This window comes from Equus asinus, chromosome 12 (genome assembly GCF_041296235.1).
Source record: "Equus asinus isolate D_3611 breed Donkey chromosome 12, EquAss-T2T_v2, whole genome shotgun sequence".
Lineage (NCBI taxonomy): Eukaryota > Metazoa > Chordata > Mammalia > Perissodactyla > Equidae > Equus > Equus asinus.
Genome location: NC_091801.1, coordinates 84,852,612 through 84,872,544, shown reverse-complemented (window position 1 = coordinate 84,872,544; position 19,933 = coordinate 84,852,612). Strand labels below are relative to the sequence as shown.

The 19,933-nt window shown below is 59.8% G+C and overlaps 1 protein-coding gene across 9 annotated transcripts in view; it reads left to right on the top strand.

Annotated features, from left to right (window-relative positions):
- The window catches only part of ZC3H3 (zinc finger CCCH-type containing 3), a 98,215-nt gene that overhangs the window by 23,554 nt on the left and 54,728 nt on the right, over window positions 1-19,933 (top strand). For all 9 annotated transcript variants that reach the window (XR_011493416.1, XR_011493418.1, XR_011493417.1 and 6 more), the window contains exon 4: window positions 18,296-18,449. Coding sequence is in view for 6 of the 9 variants with exons in the window: in XM_044781003.2 (XP_044636938.1) it covers window positions 18,296-18,449 (154 nt within the window). In the remaining 3 variants the exon portion in view is untranslated. The remainder of the gene's footprint in view (window positions 1-18,295; window positions 18,450-19,933) is intronic.

Here is a 19,933-nt window from a genome sequence, read left to right as displayed (position 1 = left end):
CTGGAGCCCAGGCTCCCGTTCCCGGGGCCGGCCCTTCCCCTGACTGCCTCTGCCCAGGAGAGCCACCTTTGCAGGCAGGTGCTCTGGGCCACCCTCTGGCTGTAGCCCCACCCCTGCCCCAGCGCCCCCAGCCCGTTGGTTGTCATTCTGCAGGGCTCTGCGCTTTTTGAGTTGACTCCGGAGCTGTCGTGCTTCCTCTTCACAGTGTGCTCCGAGCTGCATGGATCCGTGATGGGCTCTGGCAACTTCTCTCCTATCTGCCCTTTCCACATCAGCGGCAGAGCGATTAAGTGGCGGGTGCAAGTGGGAGTGCATGGGGGAGCTCCCGTGATGGGAGGCAGCAGCCCATGGTGTGAGGTGTGACACTGGCTACGGCCCTGGAGCCCAACCTGCCGAGGAGGAGGCTTTGGGAAGGGCTCTGGGCACACAGTGACTGCCAGCAAAGGGCCAGGTGCGCTGGGCAGGGTGGGGAGCCCTCCCAGAGCTGTTGTGAGAGCGAACCAACATCCCATGGGAGTGGCAGCAGATTATCCTATAAGACAGTATGTGTCCTCAGCAGTGTGGGCGTTTCTGCCCACGGGAAGTCCTCATGCCGGACATAAACTGTCTTCCCTACAGGGTGCAGAGAGAGATGCGAGCCTGTTCGGCCTGAGACATCTTGTAGAGTGAAAGATGGCCTGTTTCAGGGGTGCCTCCAGAGCAGTGTGACCCCCACCCCATGTGCTGGGCCCCGCAGGGAAGCCACCTGGGCAGGGGGAGGCGTGCAGGGCCAGGCCCAGGCTGAGTGCATTGTTGGCTCTGCCCACCAGAGTGCTGGGCCTGGTGGGCAGACGTGAGAATGGCCAGGGTGACCAGGTGACCATGTGCAACTGACTTCTGGTGCCCCGGCCAGTGGTGCCCTGAGAGCCTCCTGTAGGCCTGCCTGCCTGTACCTCTGTGGCCATTGTCCCTAGAGGAGGCACGCAGGTGGGACAGGCTCCTGTGGAGATCAGAGGGCTGAGATTTAACGAGCCAAAGGAGATAGGGCCTCAGGCAGAGAGCATCACCTGTGGGTCCCCTGAGGTGCCATGTGCAGCTATGGTTAAGGGGGTGGCACGTGTTGTGAGAACTCAGGACATCCGCAGAGATTTGGGCTCCACTGAGACCACGGGTCCTTAAGTTCTCTTTCAGGGTGGACTGCGCCCCTCAGGGAAGCCTGGCTGGGGGTGCTGGTCACTTGGTCAGCACCAGAGAGACCTCAGGGACACATGAGTGGGCACATCCCCTCTAGCCTGACCCTCCTCCATAGAAGTTCCCCCACGGAATCCATGGCCACAGCTCTGAACTGCAGTGCCTGTGGCTGCCGCTGGTGAGTGTGGTGTGGCTGTGCTCTGTGCTGCTCACCTGCCTGCCTACCTGCTACCCTCCCTTCCCATGACCTGAACACAGACACCCCTGAACTCTGCCAGGAGGTGGGCTGTTTCCCTCCTTCCAGGCCAGCTGTTTGCAGCCAAGGCTGAGAGCCTGCCCCCCTTGTGAGACCAACCCATCCACTCACCTACAGCTGTGTGGAGGTGGCCCTGTGCTTGTGCAGGGGGACAGTGTGGGGATAAGCCTGGTGGCTGGGCAGTGGCTCCCTCTCTTTGATTATAGGGGTGGGGGCAGGGCTGGGTCCTTGTGTTACAGGAGGGGATTGGGGGCAGGAGGATGCTGGCAGGGAGGAGCGGCTCTGTGCTCAGGCTTGAGTCTGGGGTGAGGGGTGAGCAGGTCCCAAGGTGGACTGTGTGAGCTGCCTCTCCATGGGCCCCCTCCCGCTTGGGACAAAAGACCCACCCGATTCAGCCAGGCAGGGGCCTAGTGGTAGTGTTTGCTGTGAACTTGCTGCCTCCCCATCACCTTGTCCCAGGGGATGCATTGCTGGCCAGGGGGCCTGGGGTGTTTGGGGGAAGGCGCTTACTTCACTGTGTCTGTAGAAGATGGAAAGGCAGGCTGGGGTGTTGGGGGAGCCCAAACCCCCCAGCCACAGCCTGCCTCAGAATCCGGAGAGAACACAAAAAGGAAGCTTGCTCTGTGCCAACACTCCACTTGAGATGGGAGATCTGGGGGTCTGAGGCAGGCCTGGTGCCCCATCAACTCCCAGTGTATCTGGGGTAAGCCCTGCTGGAGCCCATGGCTGTCCAGCAGATCACTTACGCTGTGTGTTCCATCCGTGTTCGGTCTACACCTGCACGGAGGTCTGGAATGTTGAAATGGAGCGCAGGCTGAACCCCTGGCCCCCGCTATACCTGGCCTTCCCCATGGCTCCTGGGACCTGCTCTGCTTGGGCACTGCAGCTGCCCCTCCAGACCACAGTGTGGTGGCTAGGTGGCCAGGTGCTGTGACCCAGGGGCGTCAGCACCGAGCAGGGCAGCCTGCGCCCCGGCCCTCTCTCAGGAGACTCTTCTGCTTCCTTCTGTTCCTCTGTTGAGGAGTTTCTCAGGGCTCCCTTCTCCCCACTAGGCCCTTGGGCGTGTGTGTGCGCATTGGGTGTGGCAGCCGCTGCCTGAGAGGTCAGGGCCCAACCCCTGTGAGGAGGCTGTAGAGACCAATTAGTGGGAGCTGCAGCTGTAGGGGGACCTGTTTAGGGGGCAGCATGTAGCACTGAATCCACCAGCCTGTCCCCGCAGCTGTCTGGGAGACAGAGCAGTCTGAGGGCAGCCCCCCAGGCCAAGGGGCTTAAGGTTGGGCAGCCTCTGTGCTGGGCCACTGCCTGTCCTGTCCACCCTCCCTGCCCACGCTGGCCCCGTGCCCACAGCCCCTCCTCAGACCTCCCCTCCTCCCTTCCTCCTCCCCTCCCCTCCCCCACTGCACCCCGCCTCCTCCTTCCCACCCAAAGAAGGTGCCCCCCCGCCGCCGCCAGTCTTCAGGAGAGCCCCAGCTCCCATGGTGGGTTTGGCAGGGTGAGTTCCCCTTCTCACAGGTCCCAGCTGCTCCCTGGCTTTGCACTGGCCCCAGCAGAGCCCCTTTGCTGGCCACGTGCCTGGGAGCCATCACTGAGGCAGGCCTTACAGCTGGCTTGGCAGCTGCATCTTGCACTGGGGCTGAGGACCTCAGAGCGAGGAGATGGGCCATCCTCCAGCCTGATGGAGTGCCACCTGCCAGGCTAGTGCCACCAGTGCAACTCCGGCCAAGGCCAGTCGTGTCCCTGGCCCCTACCCCATGGTCTGCTTTGGGCTGAGGGTTGGAGAGGCCCTTGCCACCTTCTCGGACCAGGTCTGTGCTACCCCCTTGCTGCCTCTGCTCTGCCTGGCAGTCCTCAGGTGCACGTGTGAGAGAGCACAAACAAGTGTGGAAATGCCTCCTTGGAGCTGTCGCGTGAACTAGAACGTTCCTGAAAGCGCGGCTGCCGCACTGCCAGCTCCAGCTGCCTTGGCAGGTGGTCTCTGGCCGCCGAGGAGGCAATCAGGGTGAGGAAGGCTGGGGCACGCCCAGTGCCTGGAGCTCTCCCTGCGGCCCACTCCCTGCCCCTGCACTGCCACCCTGCCCCTCTGGCCACCAGGAAAGCCCGGGGTGGCCAGAGGGGAACCGGTGAATAGCCGGGAGAGTCCTGGCAGCCTGGGGTTTGTGAGGGGGACATGCGGTTTTCTCTTAGCAGCTGCTGCTTTTTATAGAGGGGTTAATTCTCTTGAAAGCGTCCTACTCTGGCGGTGACTCAGAGGAAGCCGGGGAGGGATCCCGCAAGAAGGCCAGGCTTTGGTAAACGGGATGTTTTGCCCTCTCAAGAGCGGCCAGCTTTGGGCCACATGGTGGAGCTGGGACCACAGGCCACCTGGCAGCCACCCAGCCCCCTGAAATCCAGCTAGGCCCTGCCTGTGTGAAGTCAGGTGGCAGGAAGGACCCTGGGGCCTGGGTGGGTGGCACTCATGGAGCTGTGGGTCTCTGGGGCAGTTGAGGCCCAGTGTCCATCATAACCTGTGGGGCTGTCCTGCCCACCTTGGGGGGTGGGCCTGCTGTCTGCTGGGGAGAGTCTCGCCTCTGTGTGCCCTCCCTCATGGGAGAGGATAGGGTGCCCTGGGGGTCAGCAGTGAGGAGACAGGCTCTTTCGGTGCCCTTCCTGTCATACCCTGGCAGGCTGGCAGCTGATGTGGCTGCATTGGCTTCCCCGTTAGACCACTGTCAGCACCTGTGGGGAGGACAGGGCATGTTCTGCACTCCCCCTCTCACCATTGTCACTGGTCGTTAGGCCTGTGCCCAGCACAGGTGCCCTTTCCCATCTCTCACAGCTTGGAACATGGGTGTCTGTCCACCTGGGAGTGGTAGGCACTTTCCAGCCCACCCAGACATCCCCCTAGCAGAAGCTGCCAGGGCAGGGTGGGTGGGACTTCACTTCATAGGCCAGGCTTTGTCCCTCCACTCGGCTGGCCCCGCTTGTGTGAGGGCCCTGGTGCTGTCGGTGGAGCATGGACACAGCCCCTTGCCTCTCGCTGGTGTACTTGGGAGCTCCCATTGCTCTCCAGGGCTTCTGGCCTTGTGGGCTCTTAGTCTGGCTGGGGAAACAAATGCCCCTGCACCTTCCCATGCCTTCCTGGCCATGTCTGAGCCAGGCCTTCACACTGAGGGGGCACAGAGATGATGGAGGACTGGCTATCTGTGAGGGCAGAGACCACACGCCAGCAGGCCCAAGGTAGGTATAGGCGTTGGCTGGCACCTGGTCCTGCCCGGGCAGTCAGAGGGCCAAGGCCTCGGACCTGGGCTTGTCAGCCTCAGCCATGGTGTAGGTGGGGAGGCCTTGGGGTGAGGTCTCAGCCTGAACCAGGTCTTCTTGCGTGGGCGAGTTTCATGTCCTGTTACCCTGGCAGGTGCAAGGAGCTGGGACGAGCACTGACCCAGGGAGGGGGTGCTGTGGCGGGCAGCCCCCAGCTCTGTGCTGTTCTTTCCTGAGTCGCAGGGAGGACGGGGCTGCCGGCACCAGGCCCTGCCAGACTGGGAGACCTGCAGTGAGGTGGAAGGAGAGCAGATGGCATCAAGCAGGCAGCACTGCGGGGTCGTCTGAGCCCTAGGTGCGTCGCATGGAACAGAGTCATGTCTAGAGGAGTTTAGGTGCTTCCTGTGGTGCTAGCCCTCCAGAGCCCCTGGAACTCTGGGTGAGAAGGCCTTGCCCAGGCCAGATGCTGCCTCGGACCCTGTGGGTGTTCAGGGTGCTGCCGCTGCTTCATCTGATGTATGCCCAGGGGGACCCTCCCTTCCTGGGAGGAGCTGGGGGGGCCTCACCTGCCATGAGAGAGGGTGAAGCGTGGGTGGGGAGGGGGAGGTTTGTCATGCTCTCTGCCGTTTACCCAGCGCCTGGAGTGGGCTCAGTGCACAGCGGGGCTTGCCAAGTATCTATTGAATGAATGACTGAGCAAGTTCCTGCTAGAACATGTGAAGGAACCCCTGGTGTTGGTCCCTCCTGGGAACCTCCTTTCATCAGCCCTCTGGCCCAGATGTTGTCTTGAGCGTGGAGGTCCAGTTCTTTCTCTGACCTCTTTTGTTGTCTACAGTTGCTTCTAAAACTATTTATTTTCACTGTTGTATTTTTAAGCTTTTTCATGTCTCTGGTTACTTGATTTCATGTAAGTAGTAGGTGAACTTAAGGCCACAAAAGCAAGAGGCTGTGAGCTGGCTGGCCTGGCTCAGTGTCTGACTGCAGACGACTGACTGCTGAGCATCATGAGCTGTCAGCGTTGAATCCAGTGAGTGGGCCTGGGGCTGGTCCTCATGTTCTGGATCCAGAGGGCTGCAAGCCAGCAGGAGCAACCAGTTGGCCGCAAAAGGGCTGAGGGGTCCCAAAGGTTCCCAAGGTCAGGGCCAGGCTCTGAGCACAGGAGGGCACAGCCCTGTCCCATGACTCAGGGCTTAGGAGGGGACCAGGGCGGGCTCCCTGCGGTCGTAAGCTCTGTCTCTGGGAGGCTGGAGCTGACAGGCACCGGCCATGCCCTGCACACGCATGTGCATGCCCTCACCTACATGGTCCTGGAGCACTCATGTCAATCCACATACAATCCACATGCTGTCCTGGACCCCCTTCGTGGCTGCTGGGGTCTGGGGATCCAGCCAGGCTGCCATGCCAGAAGTGGGTTTGGCCTATGTCCTGTGTAAGAGGCGGATTTGAGGTGACCAGGGCCTGAGTGAAAGCAGACAGGTTAAGGGATGCCCAGTGCTGGGACATCCTGTCTTAGCTGCTTCTGGCCAAGGTGAAACAGGGTGCTGGGTGTGCAGCAGGCCTCAGGGTCCTGGGACCAACAGTGGCCCCAAGCTGGCAGGGCCTGCCTGGGGGAGGAGGTAAGCACTGGCTGTGCATCTGGACAAACCTGGGTCAAGGCGGACACTGTTCACCAGCATGCTCCGCTGAGCAGCTCTTGTCTCTTCTCTGTGAAGGAGGGTCCTTGGAGGGTGAGCTGTCAGCGTGGCACGGAGCCCCCACCCTCACTTTGAGCTCTTGGCCCGGGGCTGTGGCCTCCACCTGCTCCTGTGTGCCCTGACTGGTGTGTTCACCCTCTGTTTGGATCCCCTAGCTGCCCACTGTCCAGTTAGCTCGCCTTTCCAGGATGTGCCTCCTGACTCCCGGGGGTGTGCTGGGGCTCCCTGCCCCCTGGATCCAATATCTGCAGGTAGGGCAAGTGGTGGGAGGTGCTCACTTTCCCCTCTTCTGTCCTGTAGAGCCATGGTTAAACGGGGACAGAAGACCCACCCCCATAATCTATAGCAACTGTCACAGAGCAAACTACTCCCATTTCATATAGACGGGTCAGGTGTCGGCGTGCGATCGATGGCTCGTGCACAATAATTATAGGAACTAGCAGCTTGTGTTGCTTGAGTGAGTTTAAGAAGAGTAGAGTCTCAATCTTTCCTCTAATAGGGCCCTGACAGTCCGCGTCGGCGTCAGCGCTGCGTCTTGGGCTGACAGTGTTGTCATTAAACACCAGGTAGTGTGGGACAAAAGAGAACATGGCCCGTTGGGGGACAGGCGGGTGACAGGCTTGTTTGTCATCACCGAGCTGCCCACGCTCCTCAGGCTGCAGTGCCGACGGCTTCTTGATGACGTATGGCCCTGTCAGGCTGCCGCTGTGATTTTGTAATCGGTAAATGTTTGTCAGAGGCCAGTCCCTGGCTCAGATGATGGTGCCCCAGGAAGGCCCTGAGGAGTGCCTGTGGGCCTTGGGGTGCAGCTTGGAAATGGCAGTACCCGTTCTGTCCTGTCGTGCGGGCCACGGCCCTTGTCCTCCCGAGGAAGTGCTGAGTCGGGCTGGGACACCAATCAGACCCCACTTCTCCCAGGGCTTGGGGTCCTCCTGTGCCTCTGTTGTGGAGGTATGCACACTGTGTGTGTGTATGCATGAGTGTGAGTACACAGGTATGTGTGTGCCTGTGCACAAGCACATGTCCACCCATCTTCCCGACACTGGCCCATGCTAATTCTGGCCAGGAACGCAGAGGCATGCCCCTGTGGCCCCTGCGTGAGGGGTTCTGGCAGGGCCCTCTGTGGCTGGCCTGTGCATGGAGCAGAGGAGGCCGAGCCATTCCCCAGGGGCCTGTGGGAGCAACGGCCTCTGGTGGCCTCAGGGTGCATGGCCGGGGCATCCGCTGCCGCGCTACCTCACTGTGGCCCCTGCCAGCGATGAGGGCCGAGCTGTCTGATTGCAGCAGGGCTTTTCCTGTGTTTGAAATGCTGGGAACCATCAAGCACGAGAAAAGTGGAGTGATTTATTAGACTCATAAAAATTCATATTTTGTGGTTCCAGTCATCCCACGTCTGAAGCTTGTTAGAGCGCTGGCCCTGGCAGCTCCCGCTGTGCGAGCGCAGGGGCGGGGCGCTCGCTGCCTCCTGCCTCTGCTGCCGCCGTCGGGGCTCATTTGGAGAAATGGACAGCCCGCAAGCACAGGAGTAACTGCTCATGGGGTGGGGGTTTGTTATAATATTATGACTGCTTTCTCGTGCGTGGGAGCAGGAGGGCCAAGCCCTGTCCATTGCGTGTTCCCTACACCTTTGGGGTCTGGGCTGGGACTTGCCAGGGCTGGCTGGGCGCTGGGGCACCAAATGCAGCAGGCCCAGGGCTGGTGCCAGGTGACCAGTGCACCTGTGTGAGAGTACAGAGAGAGGTCTGCAGGGGCAGCTGGAGCTCTGGGGCACACGTGGAGGCCTGCAGGCATGTTTCTAGCCTATAGGATGGAGTGGTGTGTGCCTCCTGCTGCTGTTTTCCAGGCTGGTGTCAGAGGGGGTTAGGCCCCTCTTCCGTCCTTCCTGAGAGACCCTTGGGCAGAGGTCCCTTGGCCCAGCATCCACCTGGCTCAGCCTGGGCTCTGTTCTACTGGGTATTGTGGGTAGGTCAGTTTCCTTCCCTAGGCCTCAGTCTTTCCATCAGTGCACTGAGGGGCTGACGTGCTCTCACCTCTGTCATGCAGCAGGCTTTGTGAGTTCTGTGTGGAGGGGACAAGGGGACATAGGCTTCCCACTCCTCCTGATAAGGATGTTCCATCAGAACTGACCAGAGCCAACCCTCCCTGGGTCCTCCCTTCCAAACAGTGGAGGGGCCTGGAGGTCTGGGCTCGGGGAGAGGCTGAGCCTCTCGTGGCACCTGCTTCTATCAGCTTCCATCTACCTCCTTGCAGGCAGCACAGGCAGGGTCCCCACAGCCTACCAGTGCCTGCCTCTGTGGCCATCTGCAGGGAGCTGGCATCCAGATGATGGGCAGGAAGTGGTGCTCATCAGTACTAATCTCCCACATCCCCTCCCCAAGCCCCAAGGGGCCGTACTGCTGACCGCTGACTGCCGTGATAGAGGGCCGTGAGGTGGCCTGTAGGGAGCATGTCAGCCGCAGTTCTCCGTGTCTGTTAGGGAAGAGCGGCTGGGAACAGCCTGGTAGGGGTCTCAGGGAGCAGTGGTGGGAGGGCCTAGGCCCACACCTGACCCTCACATCTTCTGGGGCAGGAGCCTGGGGATGTTTGTTAAGTCCGGGGCAGTGGAGCGGCTGGGGAAGTTCCCTGAGCCCCCATAGACCAGGTGAGGGGTGTGTGTTTTCAGGATGGTGGGGCCTCATCTCACAAGAGGGGGCACCTCATACAGTGGCAGATACTGCGGCCGAGCCTGGCTGCAGACAGGCCTAGACAAGTGGGTGAGCAGGTGTGGATGAGGTCCCTTGCTGGGGGCTCCGGCTCTCCTTCCCTGCCCCTGGGGCCCTGGGTCTCCAGGTCCGGGAGGCGAAGACACCACCTGGTAGGCCTTGGGCAGCACTTGAGAGCACTTCACATGTATAGTGAGACGTAAGCGTAGACCCAAATGTCCCACTCGCCACACTAGGTGTGCACGGACCACATGCTTTAAGTAAAAGGCGAAGATAGCAGACTGGGAGAAAAACTAAATTGACTGTGCGCTACTTTTTAATATCAGGACCCAGAAAGGTGGAGAGTTAACAGGCTGGCCAAGCTTACCATGCCGGTGTTGTCCGCAGTGGAGCTGGCATCACCACACTAGGGACAGAGAATGTATAATTTAAGGTCAGAGGTCATTCAGGAGACAAGAGAGCCTCAAAGCTGGGAGAGGTTCTGGCTGCCAGGGCGAGACGACCGACAAAAGGCGGCGCCCTCATCATGGCCTGCCCGGCTCTGGGGCTCTGCTTGGTTTCACTCCTGGCCCTGGCCCTTCAACGCAGCGTGCTCTTGGGCAGGTCACCTTCCTGATGCCATTTCCCTTGTACACTGGGGATCTCACCCAGCTTACCTCTGGGGCGGAGGGAGGATGAAGCGAGATGTGTGGTAGGGCCAGGATGGGGGCTGCTGTCACCTATCCACCATCTGCCTCCTGGGGACCCCTGGACAAGGCTCAGAACCCCCAGGACTAGGACACCCTCTCTGTGTCTGCTGCCCGCCCAGCCGAGTCCTCTGGGGAGTGCCCCTCTGGGAGTTGCTCTGTCCATGTGGCCTCCTTAGCAAACCTTTTGCTCAAGAACTGGCCAGAGGTCTGGGTCAGGGTGGGCCCAGACCAGGCAGAGAGCCATGTGGTGGGCCCAGGCTGATCATCTGTTTCTGCTGAAAGGTTGTCCACCCACTGGGCTGAAGAGGCAGAAATCCTGAGGGGCTGCCTCCTCTGAGCTGCGCGCAAACTCCTCCCTATCCTTCTGACCAGAGCCTAGATTGCCCCGTGGGCATCCACACCAACAATAGTCCCACAACAGTGGTGTGGGACCCTGTCCTGGTGGGCCCTGCCCATACCCACTGCCACTGGCTGGGAGCACGCTGAGTGTCCTGGTCTGCAGAGAGAGCCTGGTAGACTTCCTGGGGTTGAGCAATCGCCCACCCAGGGCCCTGTGCTGAAGCTTCCCCACATAGTGGGGCTGGGGGACAGGGAGGGAGAGGGACAGTCAAGCCAAGTGAGGAGAGATGGCCAGGTTGTCCCTCAGCCTCCTGCCAAGACCCTGTTGCCTACTCCAAGGGGGGCAAGTGGAGTGGCCGCACAGCCCTGCCTCACCAGTGTCAGCAGAACCTGGGCCGTGGGTGCCTTCCCCACAGGTCCCAGGGCTGGATCTTATTCCAGCTGCTAATTCCCCAGCAGTATGGGGACGGGGGAGCATCTAGGCTCCCCAGCCCTGCATCTAGATGCGTCCAACCTGGCCCAGCACAGAACTGAAGGACCTAGGGGTCGTGGTGGTGAGGTGCCAGCATGAACGTCCCAGCAGATTCTCAGGGGCCTGGGAGCCAGGCCATGTGAGCAGTAAATGACCACATGGTACGCGTGCATGTGTCCCTTTGTGCCAGCATGTGTGCCTGCCTGTGTGAGCATGCGTGTGCATTGTTGTGTGTCCACACACACGTGTCTGTGCACGTGTATCTTGGACAGAGCAGGCCTGGCTGTATGGTGCAGCTGTAATCAGAGACTGTGGGCCACTGTGCCTTCCAGGAGGTTTTCCAGGCTCTAGCCCTGGGCTACAAAGGTACAGGGCATAGGTGCTCCTGCCCGCAGAGCTTCCCCTGCCCTGGGAGCGGGATTTTGCCTGTGCCACCTTCATCAGGAGACAGAACATCCTGCTGATGTGGCATTTGCTCCGGCTCCAGTAGTGGGCACTGCGGTCCTGCCAGGCCTGGGCCTGTGCGGACAGCTCAGTTGTGCATCAAGGTTTCAGATGTGAGAGCAACAGTAGCTGCTGCAGTCTTCTCTGTTCCATTTACCTTTCCGTGCCCGTTTGTCCGGGAGTGCGGCTCAGCCATCGTTGGGAGAGGATGCCTGATGGAGCCTGTGCTGCTGGCACTGTATGTTCAGCTCCTGCACATGGCTTCATGTCCAGTGTGCAGCCCACCTGCAGCCACGGGGAGAGCGGCCCACGTGGACGCCTGCTACCACTGAGAAGACCAGGAGCCTCTGGGCTGACCCGTACCTCGCCTGCACCCACCCCCCAGAACCCACAGCAGCCACAGGGCTGGCTTTCTTGTCAGATGGGCTGGGAAGGTGAGGCCCTGGAGGGGCCCACCTGGGCCGAGTCCCTCCTACTGGCTCTCTGGGGACCCTTTCTCAGCTCAGGCCCTGTAGGCTCCTTGCTCCCCAAGCGCTGTCTGGACCTGCCTATTCTGCTCAGCCCAGCCTATCTCTGTCCTTGTCCCTATAGTGGTGCAGAGTCTGGGAGCAAGGTGAGGTCTCAGCCACAGGTGTGAGCCTGCTGCCAGCCTTGAGGCAGTATGGGCGGGCCGAGACCCTGTGCTGGCCAGCCCTTCCCTGTGTTCCCAGCAGCTCCCCAGCACACCTCCCCACTTCTGCCAGGAGAAGCTAGGGCACTGCCTGCCTGCCTAGAGGTCTCCCCTGCTTCTCACTGCCCTGGGGCCTGTGGCCATGCTGCTCCTTCTGCCTGGACCCCACCCAGGCCCCTCCTGCTCCTTCCAAGCTGGCAGTGTTTCTGCTGGGAGACACTTCCTGTGGGTCCTGCCCTTGGTGTGCACCATCCATTGTAGTCAGAACTCTAACCAGGCAATTAATCTGAGAGGCCTGCTCTTGAGGGAGAACAGGAGTGCCGTCAGGGCTCGCCCCCTGAGGCTGCAGGATGGTCAGGGACAGTGCCCGAGGAAGAGGCCTTGCAGGGGAGGGCCGGAGGTGAGGTGCTGCAGGCAGGCCCTTGGGAACTATGGGCGTGCCACCCGCCCCTGCAACTCGCAGCTTCCTCCTGCCCTCTCTCCAGGCCCTCTTTGTCCTAATTACCCAGGGGACATCAGCAGCCCCACTGGGAGGTGCTGTCCTGCATCTGTGCCAGGGAGGGGGCCAGGCCCGGACCCGCAGCTTGTTCCCATCCCAACTCTGTCCCCTCTTGCCTGCCTTATGCCGAAACGGCCTCTCCCAGGGCTGAGATCACCAGGGCCAGGTCCTGGGCAGGTCTAGAGTTGGTACCGCATCAAAAACTGCAATAAGACTGAAAAAAAGACCTTTCGGACCTTGGAAATCAGGAAGAGTGAGTTTGGGTGTGTGAATGTTGCCTCAGCTGGCAGTGCCCACTGGCCCTGGTCAGGTGGAGGCCCTGATGCCCACCTGTTGTCTGGGGCCATGCTGGCTTGAGGGGAGGCAGGTGCTGGGGGGCACTGACAGCTGAGGCTAGATGACAGGCCAGCTGGGACTTAAGCTGAGCCGGAAGGGAGAATGTTTTATGGGGCAGAAGAGTGGAAATCAATGTGGCTTCTGAAAAGGCTGAGCCACAACGCGGCCGTTTAGAGCTGTCTTTAGCTGGTGAAGGGTGTGGGCAGTTCGGAGATATTGAAGAAGTGTCAAGGTAGCTGTTGATAAAAAGCAGATTAGGCAATATTCAGAGAAAGTTGAATCATACCAAACTGAGGATGGGAAAGGCTGGACCGGCAGGAGGCCCTTGCTCTTCAGTCCCTGCTGGGCTGGTTCCTTGCCCTCAGGCCGAGAGGTCCCTCACTCCGGCCACACTGCAGTGGCCCTGAGAGGTCAAGTGCCTATGCTGGCCCCCACCTGCTCCCTCACCACGGGGCCTGCAGGCCTGGCCTGGTGCCCTCCTTGAGGAGTGTGGCTTGGTTTCCGACAGGCAGCTTGGAGTCTCTCTCCGCAGGCTCTACCCAGTCCTGCCCTGCTGGCACACCTGCCAGCGAATTCCGTGCTCAGGCGCTGTCACTGGCTTTTGCTCAGCTGTTCCCCCTTGGCTGGGAGGAAGGGCCGAGGCGGCCGTCCCCTTGGGCTGTGCCTTCGCCAACAGTGCCCAGGTGTTGCCGCATGCCTGCCTGGCCCTCAGAGGCTGCTGTGGGAAGCCTGGCTGTGGACAGTTCTACCGTCCTCTTGTGGCTTCCCCAGCCGTTGCTCAGTCTGCCTGTTTCTGGAGGCCCAGTGCCCCTGTCTGTGGCCTGTTGCCGGGTGAGGCCCAGAGGCCGGTGCGTGGGAAGCCGTAGGGCCTGGGGCACGGTCAGGGCTTGTCCAGGGTGGCAGGCCTTCCAGTCCCTGACCCTTGGCAATGGGGTGAGGTCCGCTTCACTGCCCACCCCACCGTGGGCCTTTCCTGACAGAGCCTGTCCTGTTTCCGTCACCATGCTGGGAGCTGGACTGACGGCTGCATGGCTCCTGGGGATGCTCGCTTGGCCCCCGGGCTCGGCAGGCTTGTTTTGGGAGCAGCCTTCTCTCTCCTAGTCGGTGGCCTCAGGGAGTTCTTTGCACAGAGTAGTAGTTCTCGTTTCATCTTCTCCTTATTCATTAAACAATTGTGAAGTTAGCAACTCATTTTCATCCTAGTTATTTCCCTTTGAAGTTCCATAAAAATCTGAACTCCCTCTCAACTCCCTCTCTGCAATAGAACAGAGCGGGGGCGTGACCTCCGTCTGATTGGCTCTGCCATCTGTGGTGGCTGTCTGAGGAGGCGGGGCTGGGGGTCCAGGCGTGGGAGTTGCTGCAGACAGCGCTGGGACAGGCACGGCCCTCTGCTTCTCTGCCGTCCACCAAGTACTCTGGGGACCTGGCCACCCAGTGTTGCACAGGCCCTAAGAGGGGCTGGCATGCTCCCTGCTTCTGCAACTGGGGCGCGGAGTACACCACGTGCTGGGGTAGGAGGCAGACCACCTGGGCTCTGCCACCCCACAGCCACTCCTGGCCTCTCGGGACCTCCCTCCCCGACAGCGCGCCTGTGCATGTGGCACCAGGCTGGGTGCACAGGAAGGCTCCGTGTGCACTCCAGGCTCCCCGACCCTGTCCACAGCCAGCAAGCGTGGGCGTGAGGAGAGGCGGGCAGCCCCAGCCCCCGGGCCAGCGCTGTGTGCAGGAGCCAGGGCCCTGCTGATAGATGGGCTCATATCCCATTCAAATATGACGCCAGCAGTTTTTTTGTAGTTTGTCTTCCACTGCGGTAGTAAAGTTTTTAATTAGGAAAGCTAATGAGATCGATTAGTCATTAGAAGTGACCTCTGCACAGCAGGGCGGAGAGGGCTGTGTGTGTGGGCCTGATAACGCGGCGCCCGGGCATCGTTGGCAGTAAAGGCGCGAAGGGTTTGATTTGAGTGAAATGTGCCATGGGGAACACATCATGCGGAGAAAAAATTACAACCCTGGGAGTCTGTAATGAAGGGAATTAAACCAACATCCTATCTAAATAACATGATTATCCACACAAACCCTCAGCCAGCCAGGAGGAATGGGAGAGAGGGCTGCCTGGCGGGGCCGCCACTGGGGCAGCCCTCCCAGCACTGCAGGACGGAGGTGAAGTCTGGGCACCCATGCCTCTCGGGAGGAGGCAGCGGTGCCTTCGGGCCTCCCCACCCTGCCGCTCTGCCTTTGCACCCAGAGCGAGGCCTGGGGCGGGGCCCTCCTCCCTCCTACCCCAACTCTGGTCTCCATGTGCCACAGATGGTCTTAGGAGGCCACACTCCTGCTGGCTCTTGGGGCCACACCACCTGTCTGTCCACCCTGCTGAGCTCTCTGTGCCTGGGCACAGGAGCCTAGATGGTTCTCTCCAGGATCACTGTCAGGAGCACTTTTACCGCCCGTGTGTGAGCTGCATATAGGGACTAAGAGTGATCTGGGGGGGGATTGGCTGTGGGCTGGTATGCCCTCCCTCTGCCTCTCAGGACCTCCGGGTCGGGAGTCTAACAGGTGATGATGTGTGGAAAGTGACAGGAGGCCAGCCTAAATTAAAAGGGGGTCTTCTTGGGGCCAGCCTGGTGGTGTAGTGGTTGAGTTCGTGCGCTCCACTTTGGTGGCCCAGGGTTTGCAGGTTCCGGATCCTGGGCACAGACCTAGCATCACTTGTCAAGCCGTGCTGTGGCAGCATCCCACATAAGATAGAGGAAGACTGGCACAGATGTTAGCTCAGCAACAATCTTCCTCAAGCAAAAGGAGGAAGATTGGCAACGGATGTTAGCTCAGGGACAATCTTCCTCAAGCAAAAAGAGGAAGATTGGCAACGGATGTTAGCTTAGGGACAATCTTGCTCACAAAAAATATATGTATGTATCATTTGAGAAAAAAAGGGAGGTCCGCTTTATTGCTTTGTGTTTTCTTCACAGTGGTAATTGGGCACTAATAAGTAAATTGCAGTCAGTTGATGAAAAACTGGACTTTGCAATAGTCCTGCATTGCACAGAAATGCGTTATAAATACCAGTGCCTGTTAACAAGCAGAAGTGAGGGCCAGGCCCAGAGGCACTTGCTCAGCCTGGGCACTGTGTGAAAGCTCCTGTAATTATATAATTATAGAAAGCTCCTATAATGCAGAGTCCAGTCTTGGGGCTGGGGCCTTCCTGGAGGAGGTGGTATCTGCCAGACCAGGGAGGGGGCAGGAGAAGGCTGTGTGCATCTGGGTGATAGAGCGGGGCTAGCCCAGGCCCAGGGGCTCCCTGTGCTCAGGATGGAGGTGGCAAGTTTGGTGAGGGGGAGACTCGGCCCCAGCACGGCCCAGCTGTCCTTCCCACCCTGCACAGCGGTGCCCCGAGCAGGAACCTAGGCTGCAGAGGCCTATGAGCAGGGCACAGATGGGGTCAGAATGGGCGGGCCCCGGTGAGGGGGGACAGGCAGGTGGGCTGTCCAGATACAGGGTCCCTGGGAGTGGGGAGCCTGGGACAGGCTCCTGAGGCCATAAGGTCAGCTTGGGGCTTGGTGATGACTGGAAGGAATTCTCGTGTTCTGGAGATCTTAGTTGGAACAAGCTATTATTGATTTTTGTTGGTTTCTCCTTGCTTGTAAGACCTTGAAAATTCAATTCAACAAATGTTTACTTGTCAACGCCCACTGTATGCTAGATTCTCCTCTGTGTCCCAAGGGTGGGGAGCCCAGGGCTAAAGAGTCACCCCTTTGGTCACTCAGCAAGAGTGGGCATCCCGGGTGATACCATGGCACCCCATGGTTTTGCTGAGCTTCCCTCTTCTCCCAGACTGCCAGGAGGTGCTGCCCTGGGAGGGAGGGAGAGGGAGAGAGACAGAGACAGACAGAGGGAGGAGACCTGACCTGTTGCCTGGACATGCTGTAGCCTCCCTTGGTGGGCAGCTGCTGTGGATCCCTGCCTTTCACAGGTGTCCCCCACTCCCAGCACTCCCTGGGCTGACCAGCCCCATGTCCACCCTGACCCCAGGCAGGTGCACGGAGCCTGCATGTCCTCAGTCTGGCAGCAGGCACAGACCCTCTGGTGTGGGGGCTCTCAGGAGGGCTCTGAGGCCATACTGTGTCCTGGCCTTCCTGTGTGGATAGGTGGGAGCCCCAGTAAAGTCTTCAGCACCCAAAGGATGGGGGGGGACCCCTGAGGGTGGGGCTCTTCCAAAATCTGGACAATGAAGCACAGTGCCGGTTCTGCTGGCTGTGGGCTTGGTGGCTCCTGCCGGGCAGGCTTGTCCTGCCTGCTCCTGGACAGGCATCCCCCCTGGGACCAGTGGGTTCTGGTGGGCTGGGAAAGTCTGAGAAGAGGCGTCTGGGCCGAGCTGCTGATTTGGGGAGGGCTCGGCTGTGGGCTGGAGGTCTGTTAGGTTTAGGACTCTGAAAGATGATTTTTGGTAAATTTTAGTTACTGTGCGTGGACCAGTAACAGCTCTTTGTGGGCTGGTAATGAGGAGGTTCCCAGTCTGGGTCGGGGGTTTGTGGGTCCTGGGAGGATGCTTCCTTGGGGCCTCGGGGAGCAGGTGCAGGTCATGGAGTGCTGGTCTGTGCCATCCGGGGAGCGAGGTGACTGGCCACAGCCAGGACACCGAGCATCCGGGAGTTTGGGGACCTGTGGGTCTGGTGTCACCTTGCGCCTGCCCTGCTCCCTCTCCTGGGCCATACTGAACCCCGGGTGGCCTTCCGCTGAGGGTCAGCCCATTCTTGCCCAGGGGTCCCGGGTCTGCTCTCCTGCTGAAGCTCCGGTTGTGCTAGCACCTGTGCCTTTTCCTGGCAGCCTCGCCTGACACACACAACCCCTCGTCTCTGCCCACCCTCCCCCACATGCTGCCCAGCTCTGGGCATCATGATCAGTTCTTGGTTTAGGTATCTCTGTGGGTGGGAACCCTGAGAAGCCCCCTGCTGCTGGGGTCGCTGCTGGCAGGCCCTCTTCTGAGTAGAGCCCACAGGCGCCATGCAGGTAGGTTGGGTGGGACCACAAGGAGGAGCCTGTGGGGAGTCTGGGTCGCTGGCAGCCTGGGTGGGGAGGGGAGCTTTCCCAGGGGGCTTCCAGCTGCTGGGTCAGTCATGAGAGGCCCAGAGCCTATGTTCCAGTGCTGCATTGGCTTTAATTATCTGGGCAGTTAGAGCTGTATATTATGAAAGTCGGGCAATTAGATGCCTTCCTTGAAGCTATGGAGAAATTGCCAGCCATCAAGTGGAAGGGAACTCGGGCAAAACAGATCCTGCTAATTGCGTGAGACACTCAGCAAGAAGGAGAGCATGGTGTCACCCTGCACAATGCTATGAAAACAGAGGTGATTAAGTACTCAAATCTTGATGGCCATGCGATGGGGGGTGCCTTCAGAGTCAGGGAGCGCTCTGCACCCCCAGCCTCCTGGACCCACCCATGGGCCCCTCCTCACTGCCCACCAGGAGCTCTGGGGAGTTGGGGCTGGCTCCAATTCTGGGGGCATCGGCACTGCTCGCTGGGGGGCACTGACCTGTGATATCGCCCATCAGCTGGCCCCGGGAAGCTCAGCTCCTGCTCACTCTGCTGGTCACTTAGCATCCCCGGTGCCCTTCGTCTTGGAACTCCAGGCCTGTGCCCAGCTCTTCTGGAGGCCACGCTGGCTGGCTCCTGGAGCCCCGGGCTGGTGGCCTCTCTGGGGATGTGCATGTGCTGGTGTAGGGACTGGAGCCGGTGCTAGTAGGAGTCCCCACTGACCTCCACTGACTGCCTACATCTGGATTTTCTCTACAGCATCCAGCGTGCACACCCTGCGGACCCCTCCCACCAGCAAAGTGATCAAGACCCGCTACCGCATCGTCAAGAAGACCTCCGTGTCTCCTCTCAACGCCCCCCAAGCCCCCCTGTCCCTGCCCTTTTGGCGGGCACGGCGGCTCTCCCTCTCCAGGTAGGAGGCCCTTGTCTAGGCTCCCACAGGCCTGGGGCCTGGCTAGCCACATGCAAGTGCTTGGTCCGTAGTTGGTTAGCTGGAGAATAGGCTAGTTTTTGTTTAGCAGTTCCTGTACCACATATATGGCCAGTCTGTGTGTGCCACACGCACACGCAGACACACATGCTCTCCCTGTCATTAGCAAGTTGTTAGCTGGTGGGGGACGACTGTGGGAACAGCTGCTGCCCGGACAGTTGGGTCCATACCCTGAGCTGTGCCTGGGCATCCCTTAGGGAGAAAATTCTGGTAAGAGAAGCTGGGCCCTGAGCAGCCCCTTTGGAAGCCTGTGGGCCCATCTTGCCATCAGTATGTTGATTGTGAAGAGCAGTAGGGAGGCTGCAGCCCTCCCCATGCTGCCTGCACACGGGTCTGGCCTGCACCCCGAGCTCTGGGGCCTTGTTAGTTCTAGGCTGCTTCTGGCTGAGAACGTGCAGGGTAGGGGAGCTCCACCTTCTTTTCTGGGTGCCCCGGGCCCCGAAGCAGGAAGGTCTGCAGCAGTTGGGGTGTGTTAGGAGGATGGAAGTTGGGGGCCCCTCTCTTGTGCTGCTCAGCCTGAGGCCTCAGGAGGCCCAGTGTGGGCCTCCCTTCCAGGAGGCGGGGGAAGGGGTGGCAGCCCTAGTGGGGAGCTGGGAATTGGGCCGTGGCAGACCCCGCTCTGTGCTCCAGCCCGCATCTGGGAGCCTGCCTTCTGGGGGAGCAGTGTGGGAGCCCCTTGGTCCAGTGTGGGCTTCCAGGTGGGCACAGTGGACACTTCAGGGCACATGACCTCAAGCTAGAAGCTGTGGGACAGAGGCCATTGTGCCCCAAGGGGCTGGACCACAGGGCAGAGCAGCTATAGTCCCTGGCAGAGGCCATCTTGCCAGCCCTCCATGGGCCCCACCACCCTCTGGACAGTGGCTGCCTGCTCTGGGGCTATGGAGAGAGGAGGTGCCGTGGGAATGTGCCAGGCAGTCAGCCTGACCAGGCTGTCAGCGGCACCTGCTGCCCTCCTCCCTCACCCGCTAGGCTGCGCTAAACTTGGCCCTGCCGTCGACTTTCTGGAGGCAATAGCTGGAAGTATATTTTAAATTAATTTTACTGCACTTTTTGTAATATTTTTGTTTTAAATAGATTTATAAGCATCTTGGGGGCTATTTCTACAAATTTATGAAGATAATTTTCACTCTCTCGATAAGGTTAAATTTACACCTGCTATTTCCATATTAATTCACAGTGCTAAGTGGGTCTAATTTTCTTCCGTTCTCCTATCTGGTGAGCATGGCCTTTCCTAATGCAATTTCCCCCTCACTAAATCACTGTGATCGGGAGTCATGATCGAGCTAAATTAACTTAAATTAATTTACTTAATAAGAGCCCCAGATCATCGTGAATGAGGTTCAGATTTATTGATTCTTGCTCCTGCCTCCCCCTCCTGCAGTCAGCATTCCAACCCTACGTTGGCA